General features: G+C 47.8%; 1 protein-coding gene across 1 annotated transcript in view; it reads right to left on the bottom strand.

The window, feature by feature from the left end:
- Positions 1–27,477, bottom strand: part of CDC123 (cell division cycle 123) — a 424,883-nt gene that overhangs the window by 265,915 nt on the left and 131,491 nt on the right. The window contains exon 4 of the mRNA XM_085652872.1: positions 3,734–3,766. Within this exon, the coding sequence (XP_085508998.1) occupies positions 3,734–3,766 (33 nt within the window). The remainder of the gene's footprint in view (positions 1–3,733; positions 3,767–27,477) is intronic.

The raw sequence follows: 27,477 nt of genomic DNA, 5'->3' as shown, positions 1-27,477 counted from the left end.
AGAGTGAGAAATCAGATGTGGAATCTGATTCTCTGCGATGGACAGGGAGCGAGACTGAAAGTCACCTTGAAGTCCTTGTGACTTCTCAAAAGAAGAGTAGCAAGGCTGAGGTGGGGCCACTAGGAATTCTTATGTTTCTTTTTGATTTACCCAAAGACTTGGAATGTGACGAAAACCTATCCCAGGAGCAGCCCTAGAGCCGGACTGGATCCATGCTCTCAAACTTGAGCAGGAGCAGGGCTTATACAACTTCCTGAAGTTCTGAATCTTCTTGCCCAAAACAAATCAGGATGTTCGTTCTGGGCTTCTCAAAATTATCCATCAAGCACCTGAAATCATTTCAGAACACCGCACTGTCATTTTCAATCAGATGTTTTTCACGGGTCTCTTCCCTACCAAATGGATAAGGACCTCAGTTATTGCGCTTCTACAGAAATCTGGACTAAACAGTGCTGATCCCAATTAGCGGCACATCTCAGGCCTACCACTTCCAGCCAAAATTGTTGAATAGGCTATGAATGCTGAACTCGCCTCGTTTATAGAGAGTCATGCTCTCCTTGACCATACTCAGTTCGGATTTAGAAGCCACCATAGTAATGAATCTGCGCTTATCGCTGCATCAGAGCAAATTAGGCAGTTGATGCAGGATGTAATGGAGCCCTGGTCCTATTAGACCTCTCGGCAGCATTTGACACGGTCAATCACAACATTCTTTTGCACCGTCTCACAACCATAGGGATTAAGGGTCTAGCACTTACATTGCTGAAATCTCTTCTTACTGATCATGAGCAGTTTGTTGTCCTTGAAGACTTTAATTCTCCCACTTTACTTTACTGTGCAGCATCCCCCAGGGCTCGTCCTGGAGCCCGACCCTTTTTAATATTTATGTCACCCCACTCGCCAATCTGATAAGGTCTTTTGGGTACTCTGTAGTATCCTATGCAGATGACACCCAAATTGTTATATCTGTTGCAAGAAATCCCGACGACATCTCCATTCGTTTTTACGACTGTCTGCTTTATGTCAATAATTGAATTTTCTCAGATTATTCTACGTTTAACTCTAATAAAACTGAAGTTTTGCATTTTGGAAGAAATACCACCATATGGTCCACACACTGGTGGTCGCAGGAACTTGTCTTGCTACTTAAACCGATTAATAAGGTGAAAATCTAGGTGCTGTCTTTGACAACAATTTTTCTTTTGAAAGTCACATTAACACCATCACTTCTACCACTTTCTACACCCTGAAGCTCCTCAGAAAAATCTTTCCTTCTCAACCTCAGTACTCTCCAAGATTGACTACAGCAAAGCCCTCTTCATTAACATCCCCAAGAAAGACCGGAACAAAATTAAAAAATGCAGCCGCTTGGCTTCTCTTAGGTATTCCCAAATTTCAATCAGTCTCCTCAGCGCTCAATCTTTTCCATTGACTTCCAATCAAGAAGCGCATCGACTTAAGGCCTTATGCATTGCCTTCAAGGCACTTTATGGTAAAGGCCCTCAGTTTTTTCAGACAAAGTTTCCAGTGGTACACTCCTTCCAAATATCTTTGGTCCGCCTCAGCCTACAATCTTATTGTCACTAAATTTGAAAAGGCTCACAAGAATGGTAGAAACTTAATCGTTGGAACACCAAAACTGTGGAAATTTCTTCCCTCGGGAATTGAAAAGGGAACCTGATCTGCTGGCCTGCAGTAAATTACTTGAAACGTGTTTTTTTTTCCTCAATCGCTGGCGTTGCTCGTCCTAGTAAGCAGTTTACCTCTGAGAGACTAGCACCTAGACATCCTTGGGAAAGGAGTGCGCTCTACAACCCTTAATTTCATTTCCTGCAGTGTTCGGCGACATACAGTGCGCGTCGTGATCCATAAACTACCTTAGTATGCATAAGGGTACACTCCTCACACAATGAAGTGGAGGCCAAAAAACTAGTGAAACACCTTGTGGGGATCGGTCACAGACATCTACTTGTGACAGTCCCTCCGAGTGTAAACCTGTAGTTTTAGAAGGAGATTATACTTCCTTGCACATTGGGAAATAATTTTAAAAAAAAAAACTCGTCAACTGATGAGCAAAATTTAGGAGCTATTTTGGATGGTGGAGAAACAAAGGATCAGACGCCAGTGTGCTTGGGTACAGCCTAAATTCAGATCCAACTGTCACTTCTGGGGGGGAAAACAGTCTACTTGGAGCTGAACAACCCCGCTCACGACATGAGGGGACAATGCTGAAAAATCGTCCAGGTTCAGTCTGGTGCCTGGGATATTTTAAAGGCGAGTAACCTGCGGTTAAAAGTATCAATCAAAACGTTTTATTTCGGATGTATATAAAGCTTATAGGTTCAAGAAAAGAACTTTACCCAAATGTTGAAGATATACATGGTTCATTCACAAGAATAATACACAGCTTAACATGCCACTATATACATAAACAAAAATTAAGGGTGCGATGAGCCAAATACATTTCAGACACTAGTTGCACATAAAAGGCCTATATGTTTCTGAAAAGAATATCATCCGGTTTTGTGGGTTATATGGCTATGAATTAATTTGCCTATCATTTACTTGATAGAGTTGCACAATAAAGAAGTCGTGAGGGCTGTATCCATTTTAGTCATTTAGTAGATCATGCAGGCTAAGAGTCCCACACATTGTCCGATATCGTCTCACTTATCATGGAGTTCGGTGAGCACACATACATGTTCCTACCACAAAATGAATTTATGCGGAAGGTTTTATAGTTGTTCGCATATCTTGCAGCATGTATTTAACTTTATGGTTACATGCTATTTTCCAGCTCTCAAAAGAAGGCTGAAAAAGGGTCTATGTACCATTTTAACTTTAGTTCATGTAGGATGTGGGCTTAGAATTGAATCCCAAATGTACTTTTTTTGACCCGACGAATCCCGTTGACCTATTTTGGGCACTATGTTTAGTCAGAAACATGCTGACTCTATGAAAGGACTATAGGGATAATAGTGGTCCATAATGTCCAGCTTCTGTTGTTGATTTTATGACGGGGCATGCTAATAAATTGTTCACCTTCAGGTTTTTTTATTTGGATACATCTACAAGGGCCCTACAACTGTAGCTACTTCACAAACAACCATGGGTTTACATGAACAAAAAGAACTCCACGAAGAGCTCCTATATACTGGAAATAGTTGGGATGAACTGGGTGTATTTTCCTGCTCAAGAAAAGCAAAACACAATGATGAAGCATGCTATAAAAGTGGGTGAGGGTGTTCCCGTCCTCAAGACAGAGTTCTTTCAGACCTTGTAAGAAATACACTACACTCCCGGTTGATATTGTGGAAAGTCATACTTTTCATTTTTGGGCACAGTATATGGCCCAAATTCCTACAAATGGCTGCGCCCTATTGTGCTGGTTGTATAGTGCTGAAAGCACGGAAAAAGATATTGTCTCGGGTAGCTACAGATAGACAGCCCATCACCAGTGCCATTTGGGCGAAATTGTGTGGTCATGAGCAGACCTGAAGCAACACAAACCATAGTGGCAGTGTAACGGTGTTTTTTGTTGTTGTTTTTTTAACAAGGGGAGGCTAGGTACCTGTGGTATATATTGTGTTTCATTACACCATTAAATAAAAGGTTAAAGTACTGTAGAGAACACTTGAAGTCCTACGAAAAAATTATCACAATATCATTTGTTGGTTAAGGTGAACAGTAGACATTTTCTTGATAGAATGCCAAGGGGGCAAAGTGACCTTACCGTTAGTGTAGTAGTACTTTCATCATCTGACCACTGAATAAAGAAATGGAATGGAAAGACAATATTTGTAAATTGTGGACACAACTTCTTTTGCAACTCTGAAATGCTGTATTGAAATTTGCAAGATTAGTGTGTACAACGCATTCAATAAACATTTGTTCCACCCACCTGACCTTCCCATCACATATTTCACCCAGAGTACCAACAACTCTCCAATCTTTCAATAAGCAATACTAACAAGTTACTTACCTTCAGTAACAGCTTATCTGGAAGAGACTAACTCGCAGCAAGTTCCTTACCTAGGAATTATCCCCTAGGCATCAGACTGGATTCGGAAACGTTTGTTGAGCAGCTGATGTACGTTTCTTTACCAACTTTCCACACCAGAAGCGCTGAGGTACGAGGAGCACTGACCACTGGTGTACACAGGCAGTGCCCTTAAAGGGGTGAACCCTTAACACGGTCGCAGAGCCGTGAGGATGGGCGGGTCAGTACGGATTCTGCAGCTATATAGTGTCTCTACCAGATAAGGCGGTACCGAAGGTAAGTAACTTGTTCATCTGATAGAGACTTCTAGCGCAGACTCCTTACCTAGAATACATACCCAAGGAATACCTCACCGGAGGTGGAGCTGCAATACAGATTAGACTAAAAAAGTCCTGTAGGACTGAAAGGGAAATGGCCGTCAGGCAGGAGCCAACTGTGTAGGCAGCAGTGCTTCGTGAATGCGCGCAAGGTAGCTCATGATGCTGCCTCAGAGATATCCAGGACATGAATTCTGCAGGCTAAGGCAGTGGTCGCTGCTTTGCCTCTGGTAGAGTGAGTGCGCAAACCCTCAGGGGAGTGGCTTTCTGGCCAATGCATAGCAGATTTTGTTGAAGGGAACTATCCATCGCGAGATGGTCTGCTTCTGCGCTGCCTTTCCTTTCTTGGCTCCGACATAACCCACGAAGAGCTGATTGTCCACCCGGAATTCTTGTCTACAGTCAAGGTAGACCAACAACGCTCTTTTTGGGTCCAGGCGGTGGTGTCTCTCCTCTCCTTTAGAGGGGTAAGGTGGAGAGTAAAAGGTAGGCAGAATGATGGACTGGTCTACATGGAAAGGAGTTACTACGTTTGCTATGAAGGATGCTCTAGTTCGAAGGAGTAGTTTGTATGGGTAGAAGGTAAGGTATGAAGGATTTGCAGACCGTGCCTGTAACTAACGGACCCTTAGGCAGATGTTGCTGCCACTAGGAAGGCTGTTTTGATGGTGAGAAGTCAGAATGAACAGTTGTGGAGCGGCTCAAAGGGAGCACACATGTTGAACTGGTTGCTGGCAACCAAACCAAGCCATATCAATCAGGTACAAATTAATAAGGACACTCAGTAAGGAGCAACACACACACACACACACAGGTGATACAATAGGACTTTAATAAAACACTAGCGTATATATATATATATATATATATATTTATATATATATTGGCAAGGAGGACGTAACAGCAGAAAACGGTTTACTGTATATGTATAGTGCAATGCTAGCACAATGATAGCGTAAGAAAGAAACAGCCTTGATTCACCAAAGTAAGTAAATCAAAAACACAATAATAAATCTGTAAATTAAGATAAAGCAGAAGGGTCTGGCCGTCCATCTCTAAATTACTTAACCTTGGCAGTTAGCACCAGGAAGCTTGCTCCAACCTCTCTCTCTGGCAATGGCGCAACACGGACAGCAGCTGTGGGTGCAACAGCAAATCTGTGCGACTCAGTCTGTGAACTTGACCAACATATCCAAACCCTTCCTTTTATACACTAGATGCTGGATTATACAACATTGTGCTCCTTTCCTGCACCAGTGTTCCTCGTGATATTAACAGATTTTTTTGCTAATCCAGGATTTTCTCGACTTCTAACTCGCCTCTTGCTCTCACTGGTACCAAGCAATCATCCTGCCACTGCCTTCAAACTAATACCAGGCTTGTTCGGGGTCAGTTCAACTTTAACGTTATGTCTCCCATAATCCACGTGCCTCGGCCTCGTACAGTAAACAAGGCACCTTGGCAGATAGTTGTGTCTACTAAAAGTGGCAAAAACAAGTGTCACAAGATCATCTGCTATCTCACCGTGGTAAATGGGTTTTGTGATGCATTTTAGCTCATCAACACCGCCTAACCTAATTAAACATTTCGCCTCACAATGTATTCTGAACACTATTACATATATACTGCACAGCACATCAGAAATGTAAGAACCAGTTTGAGATCCCACTGAGGCATAATAAAAGGCGCTGTTGGAAACATATGCTGGAGACCTTTCAGGAATCTACGTACAACATGTGGTTTGAACAGGGATGACTTATCTGGCTCTTGCAGAAATTCCAGAAAGATAACCTTTCAACTTGCCCAAAGCAGAGCCCTGCTGGGCCAAGTAGAGGATGTACAAAATAACCAGGGAAAGGGGTGCAGTTAGAGGGTCAACATGCTTACCTGTACACTATACCACAAACTTGCTCCAATGGCATGCGTTTACCGTCTTGGTGGAGAGACACCAGTGGTTAATTTTGGGAAAAATAAGTGCCGGGGCTCTCGTCAGGAGGCAGCTTGCACTAGGACATTGCCCCTATAAGCAGCACTTAGAACTAACTACTAACCATGAAATCCTACAAGTGGGGATAGGATATGGCATAACGGCCTGAGCTGGCAACTTTGGAGCTGGGAAACCAGGTCTTAGCGTAGGCTCAACATCTTGGGATTCTGGGCAAATCACGTAATCTTCCTGTGCCTGCAAAAAATAAATGTGTCCTTAACTGGTGCTCATCAAAAGAGCTCCAATACCTTTGGGTTGAGTTTGCGCTATAAGCGTCAATGTTGATGATTAAGTGCCAGTGCTGAGCCAGGTGTCCCTCAGTGCTTAGTTTGAGACAGTGGTTTACAGTACTCAGCAGTGAGGGACACCTAGCTGCCAAGATAGCATCGCAGATTTCAGACAGAATCTCCAGCGCACAAAACTGCTGGCAGGGCACATTCTCAGTAGAGGCCAACAGATCTAACCAAAGTTCTCCCCACTCTTGAAAGAGACTTTGAGTCACCTCTGGATGCCACTATTGCAGGTCTTTTGCAGTTCCCTCCAAGATCTGGACCCTGTCAGAGAGATTCACCCAATGCTGCACAAACTGCAGAGTCTGCATATGCCAACGGGCATGTGTTACAAGCAGGACGCAGGAGGCCATGAGGCCTAATAACCGCACAGTCAATCTCACTTAAATCCAGGATAGAGGCCGACACATCAGTATCATAGCCTAAATATCCTGGAGTCGCCGCTCTGGAGGATAGGCCCGAAACTGCACTGTGCCCAGAACAGCTCTGATGAAAGTAAATTCTGAGAGGGAGTCAGGTGTGACTTTGGCACATTGATAGTAAACCCCAGCGAGTGCAGAAGATTCAACCATAGTCTGGCGATGAGGGATATCGGTGTGTGGTGAGCTCGCCTTCAATAGCCAATTGTCGATGTAGGGGAAGACTGGAAACCCTGACCTCTGGAGGTGCGCCGCAACCACCACCATCACCTTGGTGAACACCCAAGGGGCGCTGGTAAGGCCGAAGGGGAGCAAGGCAAACTAAAATTGCTCCTGGCCCACCATGAGCCGCAGGTAACATCTGTGGGCAGGCAGGATGGGGAAGTGCAAATATGCATCCTGCAAGTGCAATGCTACCATCCAGTCTTCCAGGTCTGGGGTAGACAGGACCCTGAATTACTCCTTTTTCAGGAAGCAGGCGAGAAGGTGTAGGTTTCAAATAGGATGGAAGCTTGGGTCCTTCCTGGGCACCAGAAAGTAGCAGGAATAGCAACCACATCCAACTTTTGATTCTGGCACCCTATCTATAGCTACCTTGGCGAAGAGTGCTAATACTTACTGAGGGAGCAAGGAGAGGTGGTCCTGTCAGGCTGTCGCAAGTGGGTGGCATGGGGGAGGCATGGTCACAAAGGGGAGGGAGTAGCCCCTTTGGACGAACTGCAAAACCCAACAGTCGGATGTTATTGACCTTAAATGGTGCAGCTGAATACGTACACAGCCCCCCACTGAATGCCCATGATGGTTGAAGGGCAAACTAAAGGGATTTGGAGGCTGCCAGGGAGGTGGTGGACTGGCCAGACTACAGGCTGCCTGTCCCATGCGGTCTACGGGAACCGCGTCCTCAGCTTTAAAAAAAATTGTGAAACTTGGTAGACGTGGTGACTGGGAGTATAGAGACATGGTTGAAGGTCCATTTCGTGGCCCTTAAATGGGAGGAAGGCAGACTGCGGTTAGCGAGGAGCCCTGGAAAGGCCCAATCACCTGGCCCTAGCCCTGCTGTCTTTAAAGAACTCCAGTGTTACGTCTGTCTTCTTTCAGAACAGATGGGAGCCATCAAAGGGCATATCTATTGGTGGGGCCTGGACATTCTCTGAAAAGCCAGTGGTTCTCAACCAGGCATGGATCATAAGGGCCAACGAAGATGAAAACTATCTGCCCTTCGAGTCTGTTGTGTCCAGCCCACATCTTTGGGTGAACTTGGTTGCATGCTTCACATCAGCAATTGCTTGAGAAAGTATAGCTTAGGCCTCCTCCTAGACCATAGTTAGCACTTGTGCAACCGAGTCCAGACCTTATGGGAGCTTTGACTCCAGAGGCACGCGGTTATCACTGACTGCAGTGCCACGCTGGCAGAAGAGAACATTCTCTTCCCAAAGATATCCTGCCGACTCCCTATCCGGTAGAGTGGTAGGAAATGCACAGGGGTTGATTTTAGAGGTGGAAGCTTGGACCACCAAGCTCTCTAGGGTAGGGTGCTGGGTGAGTAAACTGGGGTCCTCTGGTGCAGGCGATGGTGGCAGGCAACTGTCTAATGCACAGGGGCTCCCTGTGCAGGGCTTGGACCAGGTCCCAAGTACGATGTCTGCAAGGGATTGATTAAATGGAAGTAATGGTTCAGTGGTGGCTCAAGCACCTCTGTTGGATGTTTGTCTTGACTGCCACGGAGGGTAGGACCTCAGTCGCCCTCTATACCACCACTGTGAATGAGGCACCCTCTTCCGTAGACCATGCCAGTGTATGGAGAGATGTCCAGTCCATTGGAATCTCCCAGATCGTACCAGGTGTCTTAGAGATCTTCTAATAGTTAATATCCCTAAGGGTCTGCAGAACCCTCCCAATCATCACCCAATCCAGGACTATCAGAGGAATAAGACATTGGCTCAGATATGGGCTGTCTGCCACCGGTTGGCCCCGAGCAGGCGTTGGACAACACCTGTACGGCTCCATGTCAAGAGTTGGGGATGATGATGGGGTGGCGCCACCCCCTGCTATCAGTGGAACTGAGGGGCATCAACACTGAAGCGGGCCCCGGGGAACATAATGGTCACTTAACTGGCGCCACTCCAGATCCTTAGGGCCCAAATGGGGCTGAGGACGAACCCGCTGGCGAAAGACCAATAAGGGTTCCCTGTTACACCAGTGGGACCCAAGGGCATGTGAGAGGAGTTGGGCTGGCCAAAGATGAGGTGAATGGCCTTGAAAAATTGTTTGAGTTGGGCAGGGATGGTGCCAGCTTCCTGAAACTCAGGGAGGCACAGAGATAGAGGTGAAGGCTCCACCACAGGCCAACGACCGTGCAACTTGTCCGAAGGCTTGAGCTGCGAACTAAAAGACCTCTTCGACAACGTCTTCCTTTTGTGATACTCACTTGAAGAACCCCCGATGACTTAAAATGGGACAACAATCAGCGGGTATGACTTTGCGAACGATCTCAGGACATTCCTCACAATGTCGAGCAGCGAGGAGCTAGAGAGACCACTCCCCAACGCATGTCTTAGCATCCTGACCTCACTCCAGTCACCAAAGAGAAATTAAGTACAGGTTTGTCCCTGACTTCTGACGGTGTCAGGCGCCGTATGTTTAAAACATGCCTTTCTGGTGGACCTCCTTCACACGAGAAGAGTAAGTCCTGACAAATCTTCAACAAAAGGTCAAAAAAGGGTCAGTCAAAAAGTGACTGAGGGTAGCTCACTGACTGTTGCGGGAAGGAAAGAACTGACATCAGCACACTGGGGTACGTACCACCTATACAGGCACCACGCACGTCACTTCTGATGCGGATGACGCCACAAGAAGCCAAACGATGCCACTTAGTGACGTTCGGGTGTACTGCTCACCAAAAGATTCCAGATTCAGTATGATGCCTGAGGATTAATGTTTTTTCTTTTCTTAAAACCTGTTTTTATTACTTTGGTACACAGTCATAATGGTACAGGCCTATCATATGGTTCACAATTCATCCAGGTCTAGTTCCGCGCACTGCTCGGATGCGACATTCTTTAGCTACTCCCCAATGCCTTCCATCTGCTGAGCCTGGAGGGTGGTCTGCACGTTGAATGTATTGCAATGCGGCTCTTCGCCAGGATAATGCCCAGGAGGGCGAACCTATGTCGTATGCGCGCCCCTTTTTACGTCAATGGAAGCACCCCCAGGAGGCATTGTTTGGTCGATTCCTCGATGTGTACGCCTGTGGCTTTCCGGAGTGCCTGTATAACTTGCTGCCAGTATGATTGCAGTCTAGCACATGTCCATGTCATGTGCATAAACGTAGCAGGGTCAGTCAGTGGGCATGCGGCAGAACGATTGTCATTAAATCGTGCCAGTCCTTATGAAGTTAAGTAAGTACGATGCAAATAGTAGAACAGGGTAAGCTTGAACCGAGCATTGTTGGACACTTTGCGTACCTGCATGAATGCCGTCCTCCACTAACCGTCGGTAAGGCAGGTAGGTAGGTCTGCTTCCCATCGGTCTTTAATTGGGGAGACCGCAACAGTGCGGTCTTCTTTCAGGGCTTTGTATATCCGCAAAATCAGTCCTCTAGTGGAGCCGGGTCCAATAGTACTACAAGCATATGGGACTCTTCTGGCTCTGTACGTACGTGCTTTTTTTCGCGTACTGTAAAAAATGTTCTGCCGGTACATGAAACCACTCCCCTGCCTCCTCAAGAGTTAGGAAGGTCCTGTTCACAAACAGGTCTCCCGCCGTCGTTCTTCTCCCTCAGCCGATTTGGTCATGTCCATAACCGACTGAATTTGGTAGAATCCCTGCAACCACTGAAGTGGCAGCACAGTGGTATATGGGGCCCTGCAGATAACCCGTGTAACCATCTGTTCCCATGCTTCTATTACTAGTCTAACTATGCGTGGGCAGTCTCTCGGTGCCCTCGAGACCATGATGAGCCATCTTGGTAGGTCAGCACCACTGCTCAGGTCAGCCAGCAGTATCTTTTCTGAGTTGCATCCGTCGGCGCACCACTGCGCAGCATATGGTAGCAGCCAGACGTAGTAGTAGAGTCTGAAATCTGGGAGGCCCAATCCTCCCATCTCGGTGTCTAGCTTCAGCACTTCTAGTTTTACCCTATTTCGTCGCCGGGCCACACTAACAAAACCAGGAGGGAATTCAGGGAAGCAAAAGTGAATGCCGGGATCCTGCAAAAAGCGTTTTGAATGGCGTATAAACATCGGGAGAGCATGACCATGTGGGCCATGGCCACCCACCCGATGACTGAAAGGGGGACACTGTTCCAGAACCGATTCCTTGAGCCCTGTAATCTCCGCCTCCATGTTCAGGGCGTATTCGGCTTCTGGTGTGTGTGCCACTTGTATGCCCAGATAGTGAAAACTCTCCCTATTCCGATTGAGTTCCATGTCGAGCAAGTCTGCAATGTTTCCCCCAGCTAGCGCAACCAATGGGAATATCAGCGATTTTCGGTGTTTTATGTGTAGTCCTGATACCGTTTTGAAGACAGCTAACACCTCCAGGAGTGCCGGTATCGCCTCATCCGGCTCCTGGACAAAGGAGTGCGTTGTCTGCATATAGGGAGGCGACATGCGTGCGTCCGTCCACTGTGATACCCCATCTGTTCATGTCGCACCTCAGACGGATAACCAATGGCTCCACTGCCAGGGCAAAGAGGAGCGGGGATAATGGGCAGCTTTGTCTTGTGCCCCTTGCAGTGGGTATGGTACCCGATGCTAGGCCGCCATCTGAGGAATAATTTAAGGTAAGGAATCTGCAGCTAGAAGTCTCTATCAGATACAAGCTTGGTCCAATAAACGAATAAATGCATCATCCTGATGAAGTGGCTTAACCTATTAGAATTTGCTCCTATATTCTAGAACAACTGATGTAAATCCCATTTCTCCAAGGGGTTGTAAAGAGAATCTGAATTTTAACATAGCAACAGAGACTAGCATTACACATAACCTCTTCCGATAATTTCTATTCCACTGTAGCAGGACTTAAAGAACTCAAAATAAGAATGCTGTTCTATTAAAATCTACAATGCTCACTCACATCTTCCTCTATAATGCTCCAAACACTCTTTACATCTTAATATCAATGGAGCATGCAGCTCATCTATAATGTAAAATGAAACAAGCATTTATTAGACACCAGACCACTATAACAAATAAATTCCATCAGTTGTCTGAATGCAAATCTTACAGCATCAAACAAGATATTGCCTAATGGAATGCTAATAATATTATGCCAATATTTTACAAAACTATTTCAAAGATGAAATAATTGTTTCACCACAAATTTGATCATATTGGAATCATGCAGGGTTGTGGAATTTAATAAAATATCTACTGGTCCATGGGGCAAGTTGCTTCATAAATCTACTTGTCCTGTAACAAAATCCACTTTGGTGCCATGTTTTGCTGCGAGAAATTATAGCAGCAGTCTCATTATATAAGAGCTCTGATATAGCCTCTCTGAATATGCCAGCGCTCATACCATAGTAGTGTTTGTAAACTTGCAATCCCCTTAAGCTGCCACGTTTCTGCAGATCTAAATACTGGGGCTGAAGCTAGTGGTAAGCAATAGTTCCAGGGTTAGATGCAAACACACTAACGTGCATGTTTTAAGGGTTTTCAACAACTTTTCTCTAATCTTTTCCAATACTGAGAAATGTTGGAAATGTGCTCCAGACAATAGCAGACGTAAACCTTTCAGAGTAGGTAAAAAAAGCGGTTGGGGGGAAAATCTACACATACATATTTGCTCATGCTAAAATGCAGTTCACAAATATTTTCTAGGAGTACTATTTCTTGTCCTACTTCTGTAAATTCTTGTGAATTCACGAAAGCCGTATAGCTGCACTTAATGCAAGGACATATACCATGGGTGCACTTTTGAGACTTTCTTTAATAATTGAGCCCCTCATTTTTTTTGGCATTGACCGTGAACTTTTGTGTTTATTAAAAGTCTGTCTCTCTCTATATATTGGCTGGCTTCACTGTGAGTTACAGCATTCTGTGAATAGGCACATGGTCAGACTCGCAGGTTAGCACCGAATGACCAGGATTCTCTCACTAAACATCCTATTCAGAGCGGATAAAGGCCTTCGGCCCACCTTAGATCTTCACCCTCTAAATGCCTTCCTGTGGAAGGACAAATTCAAAATGCTCATGCTGGCCTAGATTCTGTCTGCCCTGGACCAGGTCAACTGGACGGTATCCTTTGGGGTTTCCAGCTCTTCTCAAGTAACAGCCACTATCATTTTCAGGGAGAACCACGAACAGTCACTAAATTAACCTGCATGTTACCCTGTGGTAGTTTGCCACAAATGAAGTCAGGGTTCATATGTAAAGTGTTTATGCAGCACACAAACAGTAATAAAGTGAAAACACAACACAAGAAAATTCTCACACCAATTTAGGAAAATAGAGTGAGATTTAATAAATAACGATCCACCAAAACACCAATCAGAAGAACTGGAGATATGCAGTTTTAAACATTTTGATAAAAGTAGCACAAAAATGGTGCAACGCGCAAACTGAGTGTATCTGGTTGCGCAGGACCAGAACAAAGTCACAAGTTCAGACTGACCACGCTGAGGATTGTACCTTATGTCCAGGTGCGCAGTCTGCACACAATCGCTTTGAGAGGCTACACGCCGTCCAGCATCTGTTCCAATGAAGCTGTGCGATGAGGCTTTCTGGTGGTTCTGATGAGCTACATGGCAAGGTTATTCGGGGCTGTGCATAGCTCGGCATTGGTTTCAATGAAGCTAGCAGCTGCGCAGCAAAGTCTTGCGGGGTTTCGCGTCACTCAGAGTTAGTTCTCATTAAATTTCCAGTGGAGCAGCACAGCTTTGCTGGGCTTCCCGTAGCTTTCAGCTGGCTTTGGCAGAACCTTACCGTAGGCCAGGAAAAGCTCTCTCTGATGCCAGCCAAGGGCCCAGGACCTGCGGAAGCAACACGTAGGGATCAAGAGCTCACTCCAGCACAGACAAGCAGGGCTCAGGCAGGTTCAGTTACAGGTCTATGCAGTTCCAGTGCGGCAGGTCAGCTGGGCAGTTTCAAGGAAGCCTCTGGAGCTTGTTGTGCCGCTGTAGCTCAGAACACGTGGTCAGTCAGATGACCCTTAGAGTTGGTAGCCTTGGGTGGAGGGAGCAGGTCCAGTATTCCTTCAGACAGCAGGGCAGGAAACAGGCAGCTGAGAAAGTCTTTTAGTAGGAGGGCAGCCCTTCTGTAGTATCCACAGGTCCTGGTGTTTTCTGAGGAGTGGGTATAAGGGTCCAGTTATTATACCTAGGGCCCCCTTTGAAGTGGGAGGAGCTTATGGAGTTTTCCCCCCACAGAAGTGTCTGGAATTTCCTGCTTCCCTGCCCTGGTCCCAGTCAGTCTGGGTGTACAATAGGCTTGTGTGAAGTTCTTTGTCTGTGAGCAAAGGCGCGGTCATTGACGTGTAAGTAGGGCTGTTTACAGGTCTGCCCCCCCCCCCCAAATCTACTGACGATGGCCCATCCTGACAACACCCAGTCCCCCTTTGCGATACTGTCAGGGAGGAATACACAAAAAGCCATCTGCCAACTACACCTAGTCAAGTGACCCAGGATACAGGCCCCAAAGAGTCAAAACAAGAAAATGCCCACTTTTTTAAAGTGCCGTTTTCAGAATTGGGACTTAAAATTGGACTTTATGTTCAAGAGGGTTTTGAATTACAATTCTATAGAGATCAAACTCAACATTTCTACCTACTCCCAATCAAATGTTATCACTTTTTTAAATAAAATATGGTGCCCAATGTAATCCTACGGGAGAAGTAGGCCCTGAAGTAGTTTTAACTAGCAGGGCATTTAAAACCTAAAACTATATGCTCAACTTTTAAAAAACACTATGGGCTGATTAGGGCCTACACTAGTGGCGATGTATGTATTAAAATGGAAGGCTTAGGCCTGGCAAAAGGTTTATTTAGCTAGGTCGAAATGGTAGTTGAAAACTGCACACAGGCTGCAATATGCAGGTCTGAGACATTTTTAAAGGGGCTCCTTAAGTGGATGACGCAATCAGTACTGCAGCCCTACTAGAACTATTCCATTTACAGGCCCTAGGTACACTTAGTACCACTTCACAGGGGACTTATAAGTTAATTAAATGTGTCAATAGGGCGTAACACAATTATGCCATGTTTAAAGCAGAGGGCACTTTAGCACTGGTTAGCAGTGGCAAAGTGCACTGAGTCCTAAAAGCCAACAGAAACTGCTTCAGAAAACTGGAGGGTTAAGGAAAAAAGTTCTGGAATTACCCTTCATGGAGGGCCAAGTTCAATAAAAGTTATGGTGGTGGTTGCCACCCACCTTTGGAGGTCAGGGATCTCATTTGCCCCCTATTTTGACAACTGGCTTTTGAAGGGGGGCTCGCCACAGTCGGTCATAAACCCCTCGAGCCAACAGCGAACATTCTGATATCATTGAGGTTCACGTTCAACAAGCCAAAGTTGCATGAGACACCCTCACTGATGCTTCCTTTCATTGGAGCTGTCCTGAACACAGTACAGATCATGGTCTTTCCTCTGTTGTAACATGTTCAGGAGATTTGGGCTATGATCCTCATGTTTCAGCCTCGATCCAGGATCTCGGTTAGAGCAGCTCCAAGGCTTCTTGGCCTTTTAGCCTCATGCATCCTCCTTATCAACTATGCCATGTGGCATAAGCAGGCAATGAAATGGAATATGACGTTTTAATGTGCCCTGCACCAAGGAAACCTCTCAGATGCCATTCAGATTTTGGAGGAAACTGCAAAAGATATGCAGTGGTGGTTGCTTGACCACAATTATACCAGCAGAAGGCCCCCTTTTACCTACCTACCGAGAGCAGATAGTGTTAACGGATGCATCACTGTTGAATTCGAGTGGTCATCTGTCAGATTTACAAATCAGAGGACTCTGGTCTCCAGCAGAAACATGGCTCCATTTCAATCTGCTTGTGTTGCAGCCATTTGACTGGCTCTGACAGCCTTACTGCCGTCCATCAAAGGGAGGCTGGTGCACGTTCTCCAGGACACCACCATGTAGTACTGCAACAAGCAGGGCGGAGGGAGGTGCTGGGTCCTGTGCCAAGAGACTCTGGAGTTTGCTAGAGGGTCTGGGCATTTCACAAATGGAGTCTACATCAAGTTGTGGTGCAGGTCATCTTCCAGCAGTGGGGACAACCCTGTTCAGGTCTTTTCGCACTGTCAAGAATGTACAGTGTTAAAGTATTTTGCACATTGGAGTTTCTTCAATAAAACTCATTATGAGATGCATTCCAGCTGGATTCAAACACTGGACTCCCGTACGCGTTCCTGTCCCTGCCTCTGTTGCCCAGAGTTATGTCAAACATTAGGAATGACTAGGCCCAAGGGATTCAATGGTTCTGGTTTGGGCCAGGAGAGTACGATACCTGGAACTTCAGGGCAAGCTGAAACTTTGGGAAGATGTTCTGTTGCATCAGCAGCAGGGCAGGGTTATTCACCTGAACCTGCTCTACCAACACCTTCATATTTGGAGACTGAGTAGCAGCAGTTGACTGTAAGATCTGACACCCAAAGTGGTGGATGTCATCCTTGCTGCCAGGTGTCCTTCCACGAAGCATACGGACACAAGGCGCTGCAACAGATTTGTGGTCTGGTGTGGTATGGAGTCTGCACAGCAGACCTTTTACAAACCAAACTATTGGATGTTTTATTGTTTGTTTAGTATTTGACCCAGCAAGGCCTTGCATTAAGCACTACTAAAGGGTATTTGTCGGCCCTTTTGGTCTTTTCGCATTTATCAGAGCAACTGTCCTTGTTTAAATCACCTGCTATGATGCCGTTTATTAAAGGTTTGACACACATATTCCTTCGCAAACCATTTGTGATGCCACAGAAGGATCTTAAATTGGTCTTGATGTTTCTCATGTGTACATCCTTCTAGCGGATGCTGTGAGAAAGTGCCATCTTTCTTGCATGGTATGCACCCACTTTTTGCTGAATGTACTTTGACTGATTATGCCCTGGGCTCCTGCCAATCAGGTACCCAGGGCCTTTGTTCCTTCCCTAAAAACTGTGCTGAAACCTAAACCCAATTGGCAAACCCTGGCCACATGTCATCCCCTGGAAAATGGTACACTAGGTACCCAGGGCCTTGTGACCAGGGAAGGCCCCTAAGGGCTGCAGCACTTATTGTGCCACCCTTAGAGGCCCTGTACCCTGGCACACACACACACTGCCCTTGCAGGCTGAGTGTCTGGGTACAGAACAAAACAGAGTCGACATGGCACACATCCCTGTGTGCCATGCCCACAACACACACTGCCCTGGCATACATCAGCCACTCCTCTAGGTGGGTGCCATATGTCAGTGGTGTGGGTACAGGTGCATGAGCCCTGTGCCCCTACAGTACCCAGGTCCATTCCTGGGCACTATAAGTGCAGTGCTGCCATGTAAGAGTATATGGTGCTGGGAGATCGTCAACACGAACTCCACAGCACCATGATGGCTCCACTTTAGACGGAGAAGTTTGGTATCAAACTTCTCAGCACATTAAGCCCGCACTGATGCCAGTGCAGGATTTAATGTACAATTCACGACAGAGGGCATCTTAAAGATGCCCCCTGAACCTAACCTACAATCCACGTCTCGTCTGAGGGGCTGCCTAGGCTGCCACACAGCAGACATGTTGCTGGACCACTGGGTAGAGAGCCATCCGCTCTCCTGGGCCTGCAACAATGCATATCCTGGGCGAGGTGCTAGGTCTCCTCCCCCAGGATGGGAAGGGGTAGCTTCAAAGGCATACCGCCTTTGGGAGCTTCTCCAGGCCACTTGCTGAACTCAGCAACTGGCCCCTACCGGTTCTAAACCCCCACTCTGGCGGGAAGATTGGCCGGAAACCCCAAGGAAGGACAGGGGGTGTGCCAGTCTCTGCCAACCTCACCCCTCAGGTGGGGGAGGAGAGGTGAAGCACATCTCCGGGCTCTCGCCATCTTGAAGATGGGGAGCCCTGCCCAATCAGGACTAGGCCACTGCCCCCCTCCCACAGGAGAGTGGCAGGATAGGGGGTGAACCAACCGCAGGGCAGGGACCCAGTGGTCCCTGCCCTTTACCTACCTGTAACGCCCCTAAATTTAGTATTTAGGGGCACCCCGAACCTTCCTTCCTTAGATCCAGATTCCGAAACAGCAAAGAAGATCAAGAGACAAGACCACCTGCCGTGCAGCTGCTCACAAGAGGAAGACACCAACTGCTTTGGCCCCAGGCCTACTGGCTTGTCGACCCTCGAACCTGCTCCTACTTAACCCCGGCATTTCCAATGGCCAGCAACCTCACAAACCCCTCTCAAAGCAAGTAACTGACCCCTGGCATCAGCCAGGAACCGCGAACCCTGCACACTCTGTATCCGCCAAGCGTGGCCTGTGCTGGAGTGAACAAAAAGACCCCGAGGACGTCCCCCCGGCGACTGTGACCCCGAATCCAGCACCCAAGGACCCACCTCGACGCTCCAGACGACGCCTGCAGCCTCAGAACCAGGGACCCCTCCAACCGCGACCAGCCGAGGGTAAGATTTCCCGACACCAAAAGGCACCCCGGCGCCCTGCGGCCCCCTGTGTCCAACTCCTGGGTGCCTACCTGTCCTCCAACTACCCAACTTACCTCTCGAAGTGGTGGTCACACCTGAAGAATCTTCGTCCCCGAGCTTGCAGCCTTTGTTCGTTTTTGAGCTTCTCTATTGCAATCCATTAAGCGCCCGACGGCTCAAAAGCACCCTGCACCCAGCCGCCCGAGTGCCCCTGGCAGTGCAATCTCTACTCTACTTCCCCATTTGCCCTGAGCAGGTGACCAGGAGCCCAGCTCCCACAGCAGCGTGGCCTGCTAGCCAGCAGCCACCAACCAAGGGCCCCCTGCCTCCCATAGGGTAACATTGGGCCTAACTCACTCTGCACCCGGCTGCCCCTGTGCCGCTGAAGGTGTAACAACTGTACTGACCTGACCCTGGGAGACCCCTCAGTCTATGCCCATAATCTTAACTCTGCCAGTCGAGTACTTACCCAAAAGCCGATAACTCTTTTCTTCCATAGGGTAACATTGACTGGTTTCACTTGGAAATTCTTTTAAGTGTGGAGTTTCTAAACTTTAAAATATTTACCTAAAATCAACCGGGTAACGAAAACGAAATTACTCACCTGCTATCAGGAGAGATTCCAGTGCTGGATCTTGGTGCCCAGCACTGACCCTGAAAAGTAATTACAACCATACTTACCGCTAACCCAATTTTCTTCCATAGGAAACCATTGAGTGTTTTTCTGTGAAATTTCTTCAGTGTCGATTTTTGAAAACTACAAATATTCTTTAAAAATTGCACTAACTGTGAAAACGTAATTACTTACCTGTTTTAGATAGATGTCCCAGTGCTGAACCTAGGAGTCCAGCACTGGATTACAAAAGTAACGAGAACATACTTTACCTGCAACTTGAACTTCCTTCAATAGGATAACATCGCCTGGTTTATGCTGAAAAAGTTTCTAAGTGCCGATTTTGCAAACTTACAAATATTCGTTAAAAATTGCATGTATAACCTAAACGCATTCTCTCAACTGCTTACAGGTGGTACACTAGTGCTGGATCCAGGATCCAACACTGAGCTAGAAAAAGTAACAATAACCCCACTTACCTGCTAAGTGAATTCCCTCCCATAGGATAATATTGGTGATTTGATTAGAAAAAGTTTCGAAGTGTCAACTTTTAAAATACCAAAATATTGCTTAAAAATCACTACTGTAACCAAAACGCTTTTATTCAACTGTTTACAGGAAACGTCCCGGGACTGAATCCAGGATCCAGTCCTGTGGTTTGAAAAGTAATCCTCAAAATAACTAATTACATTTAATTAGAAATTCCCATTGAGCGCAATGTATTATTGTGTTTGAAATTGTGTTGCCTATTGCAACAACTGTGTCTATTGCATTCAAAAGCCTACTGCATATTGAAAGTATTTATATAAAGCCTCTCATTCAGAGAAAGTATATTTTGAAATCTATTGTTGGTTCTAAAATAAAACAACCATATATTTTTATACAAATCCATTGGCCTAGAGTTCAGTTCTTGAGTGTGTGAGACCATTTACTGACGGAGTGTGTGCAACAAATGCTTTACACTGTCCTCTGATACTGCCTTACAGCTCGACCAAGCTACCACTTTAGAGAGTAAGGTTATATCTAACTTTACCTTCTGCCAAACCTCTGGGGACTGTGGACTCTGTGCACACTGTACCTATTGGGGAACAGTATATACAGAGCCACTTTCCTACAGATGCACAGCTGCTCATTGCGTCTTCTGACCTTAAGTACTGTCTTCCTCACTGTGATCATCTTGCAACGTCTCTTGGGGAGAATCTAGCGAATGCAAGAGGGAGTTTATGGATGGCAGGACTATGAAGGGGTGACAATGAGGAGTTTTTGATTATGATGATGATGATGATTAATAAAGAATGACATAAGATAATGGCAAAGACTTATGGATGGTGTTATCTTGAAAATTCACTGTAAACTCTGAACAGTTCTGTGGTAAAATGTGGTGCTTCATTAATGCATGTGTGAATCTGAGATGTTTGTCTTGAGTGCAGGCAGTCATGTATTCTGCAGATTGGTAGGGCAGCAGCTAATTTGGATTTTTCCACCATCACCCAAGAACTGTACCTTTGACTTTCAAAGTAAGGAAGTTATCATCAAACCACTTGTTTTCTTTTAAAGTTTGATTGTTCGACCTTGAGATATTTCATTTTGGCTTGCTGATTTAACACACATGCTGGATGCCACGTGCTCAATAGAGATCCCAATCAGCATTGTAGCACCAAGACAAACCAAGTTAAAAGAACCTTTTACCTCACTATTGAACAGGTTTCAAGATAAGGAGTAAGAACAAATGTAAGGACTACATGGTTTTGGTCAGTAAAGAAAGAAGAGAAAGAACGGAGCAGAGCTACAAAAGCTTGTTGTTTTAAGGTTGGAAAGAATTATGTTGTAGTTAATTGTGTTGAAGGCTGACAGTAAGGGCAGGAGAATAAGGGGAGAACATGGTTATCACATGTCAGCATTCATATGTCAAAGTACTTAAGCGTCACCGACTTCGGGGGCGCTAGAGAGCCGGGAGCAAGATGGCCGCCTCCTAGCGCGGCTCCGCTGGCCGAGACTTTCATCCGCCAACTATCCTCCGCTTACAGTGCCATCCATGCTGTTCAAGACCGGACCTGCACTCCCCGCCACTTGCTAAACATCCTGACGTCCTTAGGTGGACAGTAGCTGCTTCCTACCTGGGTTTATGACTGCCTCCGGGATCAGGCATGAAATGGTGGCGGCGTGCTGCTTCTTCTGCTGACATGCCGATGGAGTGACGGCTGTGTGGTGCCTGGGGGTAGCTGGCTACGGGGTGAGGCGTCCATTCCCGATCCGCATTGTGCCCCCGGCGGGGCAGTGTATCCTGGGCCTCCGCGGAGTGAAGATTGGGGGCGAGTTCCTGGCCTGCGATTGCTCCGCTCTTTGAAGCGTGGCGGCGGACGCGGGCTGGGAGCGAGAGTGCTGCGGTGGTGTTTAGGGCCCTGCGGACCTGTGCCTGGCCTCTTCGGGGCGGCGCGCCCTTTCCCCACTTCCGCTCGCTGCTGCTCGAGGGGGGTGTGACGGCGGATCCCTCCGGGCCTCGGCTGGGCCTTGCAGCTGCCGCCTGCGGAGCCGTTCTGTCACCTCACGGAGAGGAGCTTTCTCGGGCCTCCTGAGCTGCGGTGGGACGGCGGCTCCTCCTGGGCCTGTGCTCGGCCTGCCTGACTGCCGCTGGAGTCTGCTGGGTGCTGCTGCGACGTGGAGAGTGTCCCTGGGCCTCATGCACCATAAAGCGTGAGTTTGGAGGACTTGCCTCACCTGTGCTCACTACAGGATCGCGTCCTGTCGCTGCCTGCTCGCTTCACCTTGGGGGATTGCCAGATTGCCTGGATTTTGGGCCCTGCGATGTTTTGGACTTCATCGTTGATGCTAGATGTGGTGTCCTGGTAACTTTTGAGGCCTGCGGTGCAGCGGAGTGGCTGTTGGAGGGTGCTGGGCCCGGGGTGGTGATCGCATTCCCTGCCCTGCGTGTCTGTTGCCCCTTGGGCCCTCTCTGCTCCATGGGTATCGTTGTGCTTACAGACAGTTAAATACTCTACGCTATCCGCGCAGTTTGGTGGCCTGTCCTGCTCCTATAGATCCTTGCTGTAGGCCCTATAGCGCTGCTCGCTACCTCTGCCGCCATTTTTCTGCTTCATTTGGTAGCACTAGGAGCTAATTGAGCAGATTCTTTGCTGCCATTCTTCGCAGATACTCCTGGCCTCCCTTTCGTGGGTGGCTTTGGGGGGGGGGGGTCGACATGGGCCGCACTGACAAACAACAAAGTAAGCTCTCTTTTGAAGCTAAAAAGCCCCCTAAGCCTCACACTCCTACCACTTCGGATGCCGAACCTGAACCTCAGCAGGGCTCCGGAGCTAGGCTGGAGCGCATGATGGTGTCCATGCAGCAAAGCCTCCACACTATAGATACCAAAATAGATAATTTGAATCTGCGTATGGACACAATGGCATCCAAATTGGACAGGCATGGCGCACAGCTGGCTGAAGCAGAACTGCGCATTTCGACGACCGAGGACCGGGTTGAGACACTTAATACCTCTTGTGTAGGCATGGAAAAGCTTCTGGAGGTTATCCGGGCTAAGAATGAGGACATTGAGGCCCGCTCGCGACGAAATAATCTACGTATTACTGGAATTTCGGAGTCGACCAACACTGGGCCCATGGAGCTGTATGTAGAGACGCTACTGACCTCTCTTCTGGGTGCGGAGCACTTCTCGAAAGTGTTCATTGTTGAAAGGGCTCATCGCTCCTTGGCTGCCCGACCTATTCAAGGAGTGCCACCCCGGCCAATAATATCCCACTTGTTGAATTACCGAGATCGTGACACCGCCCTGCGGCTGGCGCGGGAAAAGGGCAGCCTGAACTATCAGGGCATGAAAGTTGAGCTCTTCCCTGACTTTACAGTGGCGGTGCAGCAGGAGCGAAGGGAGTTCCACGCTGTACAGAAAAAACTACAATCGCTCAGTATTCCCTATGCAATGCTCTATCCTGCGCGTCTGCGCATCCAGCATAATGGAAAGGTCCACATTTTCCTATCGCCTAAGGATGCCCTTCACTATCTCCGGCAGCTGGAACGCCGCTCCCCGCAACATGAGAAAGTGGGGGACTCTGACCCTGATGGTTGAGCAGTAGGCTTGATATCTATATGTATTGCCTGTGTTCCTCTTGCCTTATCTGTTGCTGGTCTGATGCCCTCATGTGTTCTATTTGCGTATTTCCACTGATTTGTGATGCGATGTCTTAGCTGTAATGACTAGTTTGCTAAAAACCCATTTTGATAATTTGTTTTACATCATCACGGCTCTCCGGCATGAAATGCTTGTTTCAATGTTCGTAGGGGATGTGCGGTCCTTTGCTGTAAGGGTTACGTCAGTGACCATTAGATGGCTATTATGGCCAGTATAGGATGGCCCAACACGTTTTGTCGCGACCCACCCTGGTGCTAGTGGCCTCTAGCGCGTCTCTGAATGGGAAATCCCCACAAAGTTGTCTTTTTTGCTCTAGCGCATTTGTATGCTCTGTTTGTATTCCTGCTAATTTGGCGACTATGTTTGCCTGTGTTGCTCCTGTTGCAACATGTTTCAGGATGGTTTCTTCTATGTTGTTTCTTGGGATGTCACGGCAGCCTTATGCTGCTGGAGTGGGTGGGATGGGTGGTTGGGGTTTTTACTTTTTTACAATGTGCAATGGTATGGCACTGCAGATGTAGTGATGTAATGCACTGGGCTATTCCGGACCGTTGGCTCGGGACACTATTTCTCCTCGATGGGACGTGACTGACTCTGCTACCCTAACAATATCCTGGCTTAGTTGGAATGTAGGGGGTCTCAATAATCAGCGGAAGATACGACAGGTGCTCTCTTACCTCGACCGCCACCACATTCAAGTTGCTCTTCTACAGGAGACGCATCTTCTCAAACAGGCGGTGTCTAATATCGCCACCAGATGGGCCGGGGTGCGACTTGCTGCCTCTTACTCTTATGCCCGGGGGGTAATGATTTTGGTTAAAAAAGGCACCCCCTTTATACCGATCTCTGTAGATGAAGACGATGAGGGGAGATATCTTATCGTGCAGGGTACACTTTATGGCAGATCTCGGACTATAGTTAATGTTTATGGTCCCAACATAGACGACCCTGCATTCTTTGAGGCTCTTTGGCGAAAGCTTTACAGTCTGCCTCCATGCACTGTCATCTGTGGGGGTGATTTCAATGTAGTTCTGGACCCTGATGTAGATAGGGTGTCCGCTGTGGACCGGCCTCCTAAAAAGGCAGCTGCAGCTCTGCGAGATGGTATGTTGACGCTGGGGCTGGTGGATGTCTGGCGCTTGCGTAACCCCTGCGCTAGGGACGGCACTTGTCATTCATATGCCCGCTCTGCATGGTCCCATATCGATTTCTGGTTGCTATCCCGTGATGCTAGTGACTAGACTGTGCATGTGGAGCATTTACCTAGGACACTCTCTGATCATTACCCTGTGCTTGTCCGCATGGCACTGCCTAAATGCGCTCCCCCCCCCCCTTCCAGTGGCGGCTTCAGCCTTCTGCCCTGCTGGACTTGGTGTTCTGCACGGGTGTTCGGGAGGCTATCACTGACCACTGCGCGTAATACTGGATCGGTTGATACGGTGGGAACTTTATGGGAAGCCTTTAAGGTGACCATACGGGGGGTCTGTATTGGGCTCCAGGCTGGGGTTCTAAGGTCCCTTAGGGGCACAATGTCCGCCCTGGAACGTGAGCTAAAGGGGCTGGAGCGCAGGTATGAGAGCTCACCTGACCCGTCTGTGTTGGCCCTCATTAATGACAAAGTGGCAGAATACAATGAGGTGGCAGAACAAGAGGTGCGCCACATGTCGCGGAGGAGTAGGGCTAGGTACTATGGGGAGGGTGGTCGGCCGAGTCGGGCGTTGGCGGCCCGTCTTCTGGAGGCCCGAGGGGGGGGTCTATACGGTTAGTTCCATTGCGGCCGATGGCGTAACCCATCATGACACTTCTCATATTCTGCAAACGTTTGCTGATTTTTATAAGGATATGTATGCTCAACGACCGGTTGTAACTGAGGTGGAACTGCAGCACTATTTGGAAGATATTGCCTTAGTATGGCTCTCTCGGGGACAGCAGGAATTTTTAATGCACCCTCTCACCCTTGGTGAAATACAGGATGCTATTGCTGCTCTCCCTAATGGTAAATCTGCTGGCTCTGATGGCCTGCCGGCGGAGTTCTACAAGGCCTAAATCGACATCCTGGCTCCTTGCTTGCTTCAGGTCTATGAGGAGGCGTACGATACGCATTGTCTGCCTCCTACACTACGTGAAGTCACTCTTCTTAAGCCAGACAAGCCAGCCGATAGCTGCGACTCCTACCGACCGCTGTCCTTAATAAATACAGATGTCAAAATCTTAGCTAAGGTCCTCGCGACCTGACTGCAGTTGCTTCTTCCCGTCATGGTTCTGCCAAACCAATCTGGTTTTGTGCCGACTCGCTCCATCTCACATAATCTTCGGACGATTTTCGCGGTTATGCATGTTCTAACACCCACGTTGCCCGCGGTGGCTGTACTCCTTGACGCCGCGAAGGCATTTGATTCTATCTCCTGGTCATACATGCTCGCGATCTTACACCGGATGGGGGTGCCCTTTGTCTTTACTAACTGGATAAAATTGCCTTACACTTGCCCCACAGCGCGAGTGAGGGTCAATTGTGCTTTGTCTCCTCCGTTCCCTATACAGCGCAGTACACGACAGGGCTGCCCGCTCTCTCCGCTGCTGTTTACGTTCATGCTTGAACCCCTGGCCTGTATCTTGAGGCAACGTTATTTCCCAGGCGGCGTTGTGGTTCTTGCAGCATCCTTTGGCAGTTTCCATGTACGCAGATGACATGGTGCTGTATGTGCGGGAGCCCGCCCTCTATTTGCCTCCTCTTCTTCGGGAATATGTCCGCTTCGAGTGGTTCTCGGGGTTAGGCATCAATTGGTCCAAATCTATGGTGTTGCCCTGAACGGATTGTACATTCCCCATCCACTGGTATGGTGCACTGATGCCGTGAAATATTTGGGCGTGTGGTTGCACCGTGATCCTCAGGAGGTGGTGCGCGCCAATAACGGAGTGGCTGTCGCGCGGCTTGAAGAGCACGTCGCCCGCTGGATTAGGCTGCCCCTTTCTTTCGCCGACCGTCTGGCATTGATAAAAATGGTGATCCTTCCCCCGCTTTCTGTACTTATTTTTAAATGTGCATTTGTCGCGCCATTTTTTTTAATTCCCTCCGCTCGCATCTGATTACGCTAGCATGGGGAGGTAAAAAGCCTCGTCTCAAGTGGGAAAAGCTGGTGCTGCCATATAGGCTTGGGGGGTTCGCTGCGCCGGATTTTCAGTTGTACTATTTGTGTGCGCAGGTCCACTTTGCGTATTATTGGCAACATGACCCGGCTTATATTCTCCATGTGGCGGTCGAGGCTGGGGCGGTGCACCCCATACCACTCAAGGCCATGGTTGTTAATACTCACTCGGTGTTTGAAAAGGGGGAGTTTGATACGGTACAGACCACTGCTAGGGCTTGGCGGGAGCTTGGCAGGCGTGCTCAGAAGCTGCCGCTCTATGCACCTGCTACGCCACTGCTTCATCATACAGATCTCTCAGTCACCACTGAGGTGGGCGCCTTGCGGATCCTTAAAGAAATGAATTTGATGACCATGAAAGATGTATACCCTGGTGGTCAATTTGTTGCCTCGGCAACCTTGGCTGCAGCTGGCCCTCTTCCTTCTATGCACCTTTTTACTTACATCAGATTGAGGTCGGCAATGTGCGAGCTGTATCCACACTTTCCTGCTGAATCACCTACATTGGAGGCACTACAATTATTATACACTACTCCCTCCAGGGTGAAACTAGTCACGCGTCTTTATCGGATATCGCAGAGGGAAGCTGCTGTTTCTGATGTGATGGCCCTGGCTAAATGGAATGCTGTCCTGCCGTGCGCTTTGACTGAGGATGAGTGGGTTGGTTGCTGTCGCCTTACTGGACATCTAACGTCGAATGGGAATTTGCAGATGGTTCATTTTAAGTATATCCATCAACTGTACTATACCCCTGCTCAGTTGTATAAGTATGGTTTACGTGACTCTGCTGCCTGTAAGCGCTGCGGGGCTCCTGATGCTAACTTTTATCATCTAGCATGGTTGTGTCCTAGAGTATTCTCATACTGGGGAGATGTTATAAAGATCATGCACTTAATGACTGAGCTTCCTCTGGACTGCACCCCTCAGCTGTGTCTGCTTGGTCTCCTTGCT

This window comes from Triturus cristatus, chromosome 4_1 (assembly GCF_964204655.1).
Source record: "Triturus cristatus chromosome 4_1, aTriCri1.1, whole genome shotgun sequence".
Lineage (NCBI taxonomy): Eukaryota > Metazoa > Chordata > Amphibia > Caudata > Salamandridae > Triturus > Triturus cristatus.
This window is presented reverse-complemented; position numbering and strand designations above follow the sequence as displayed.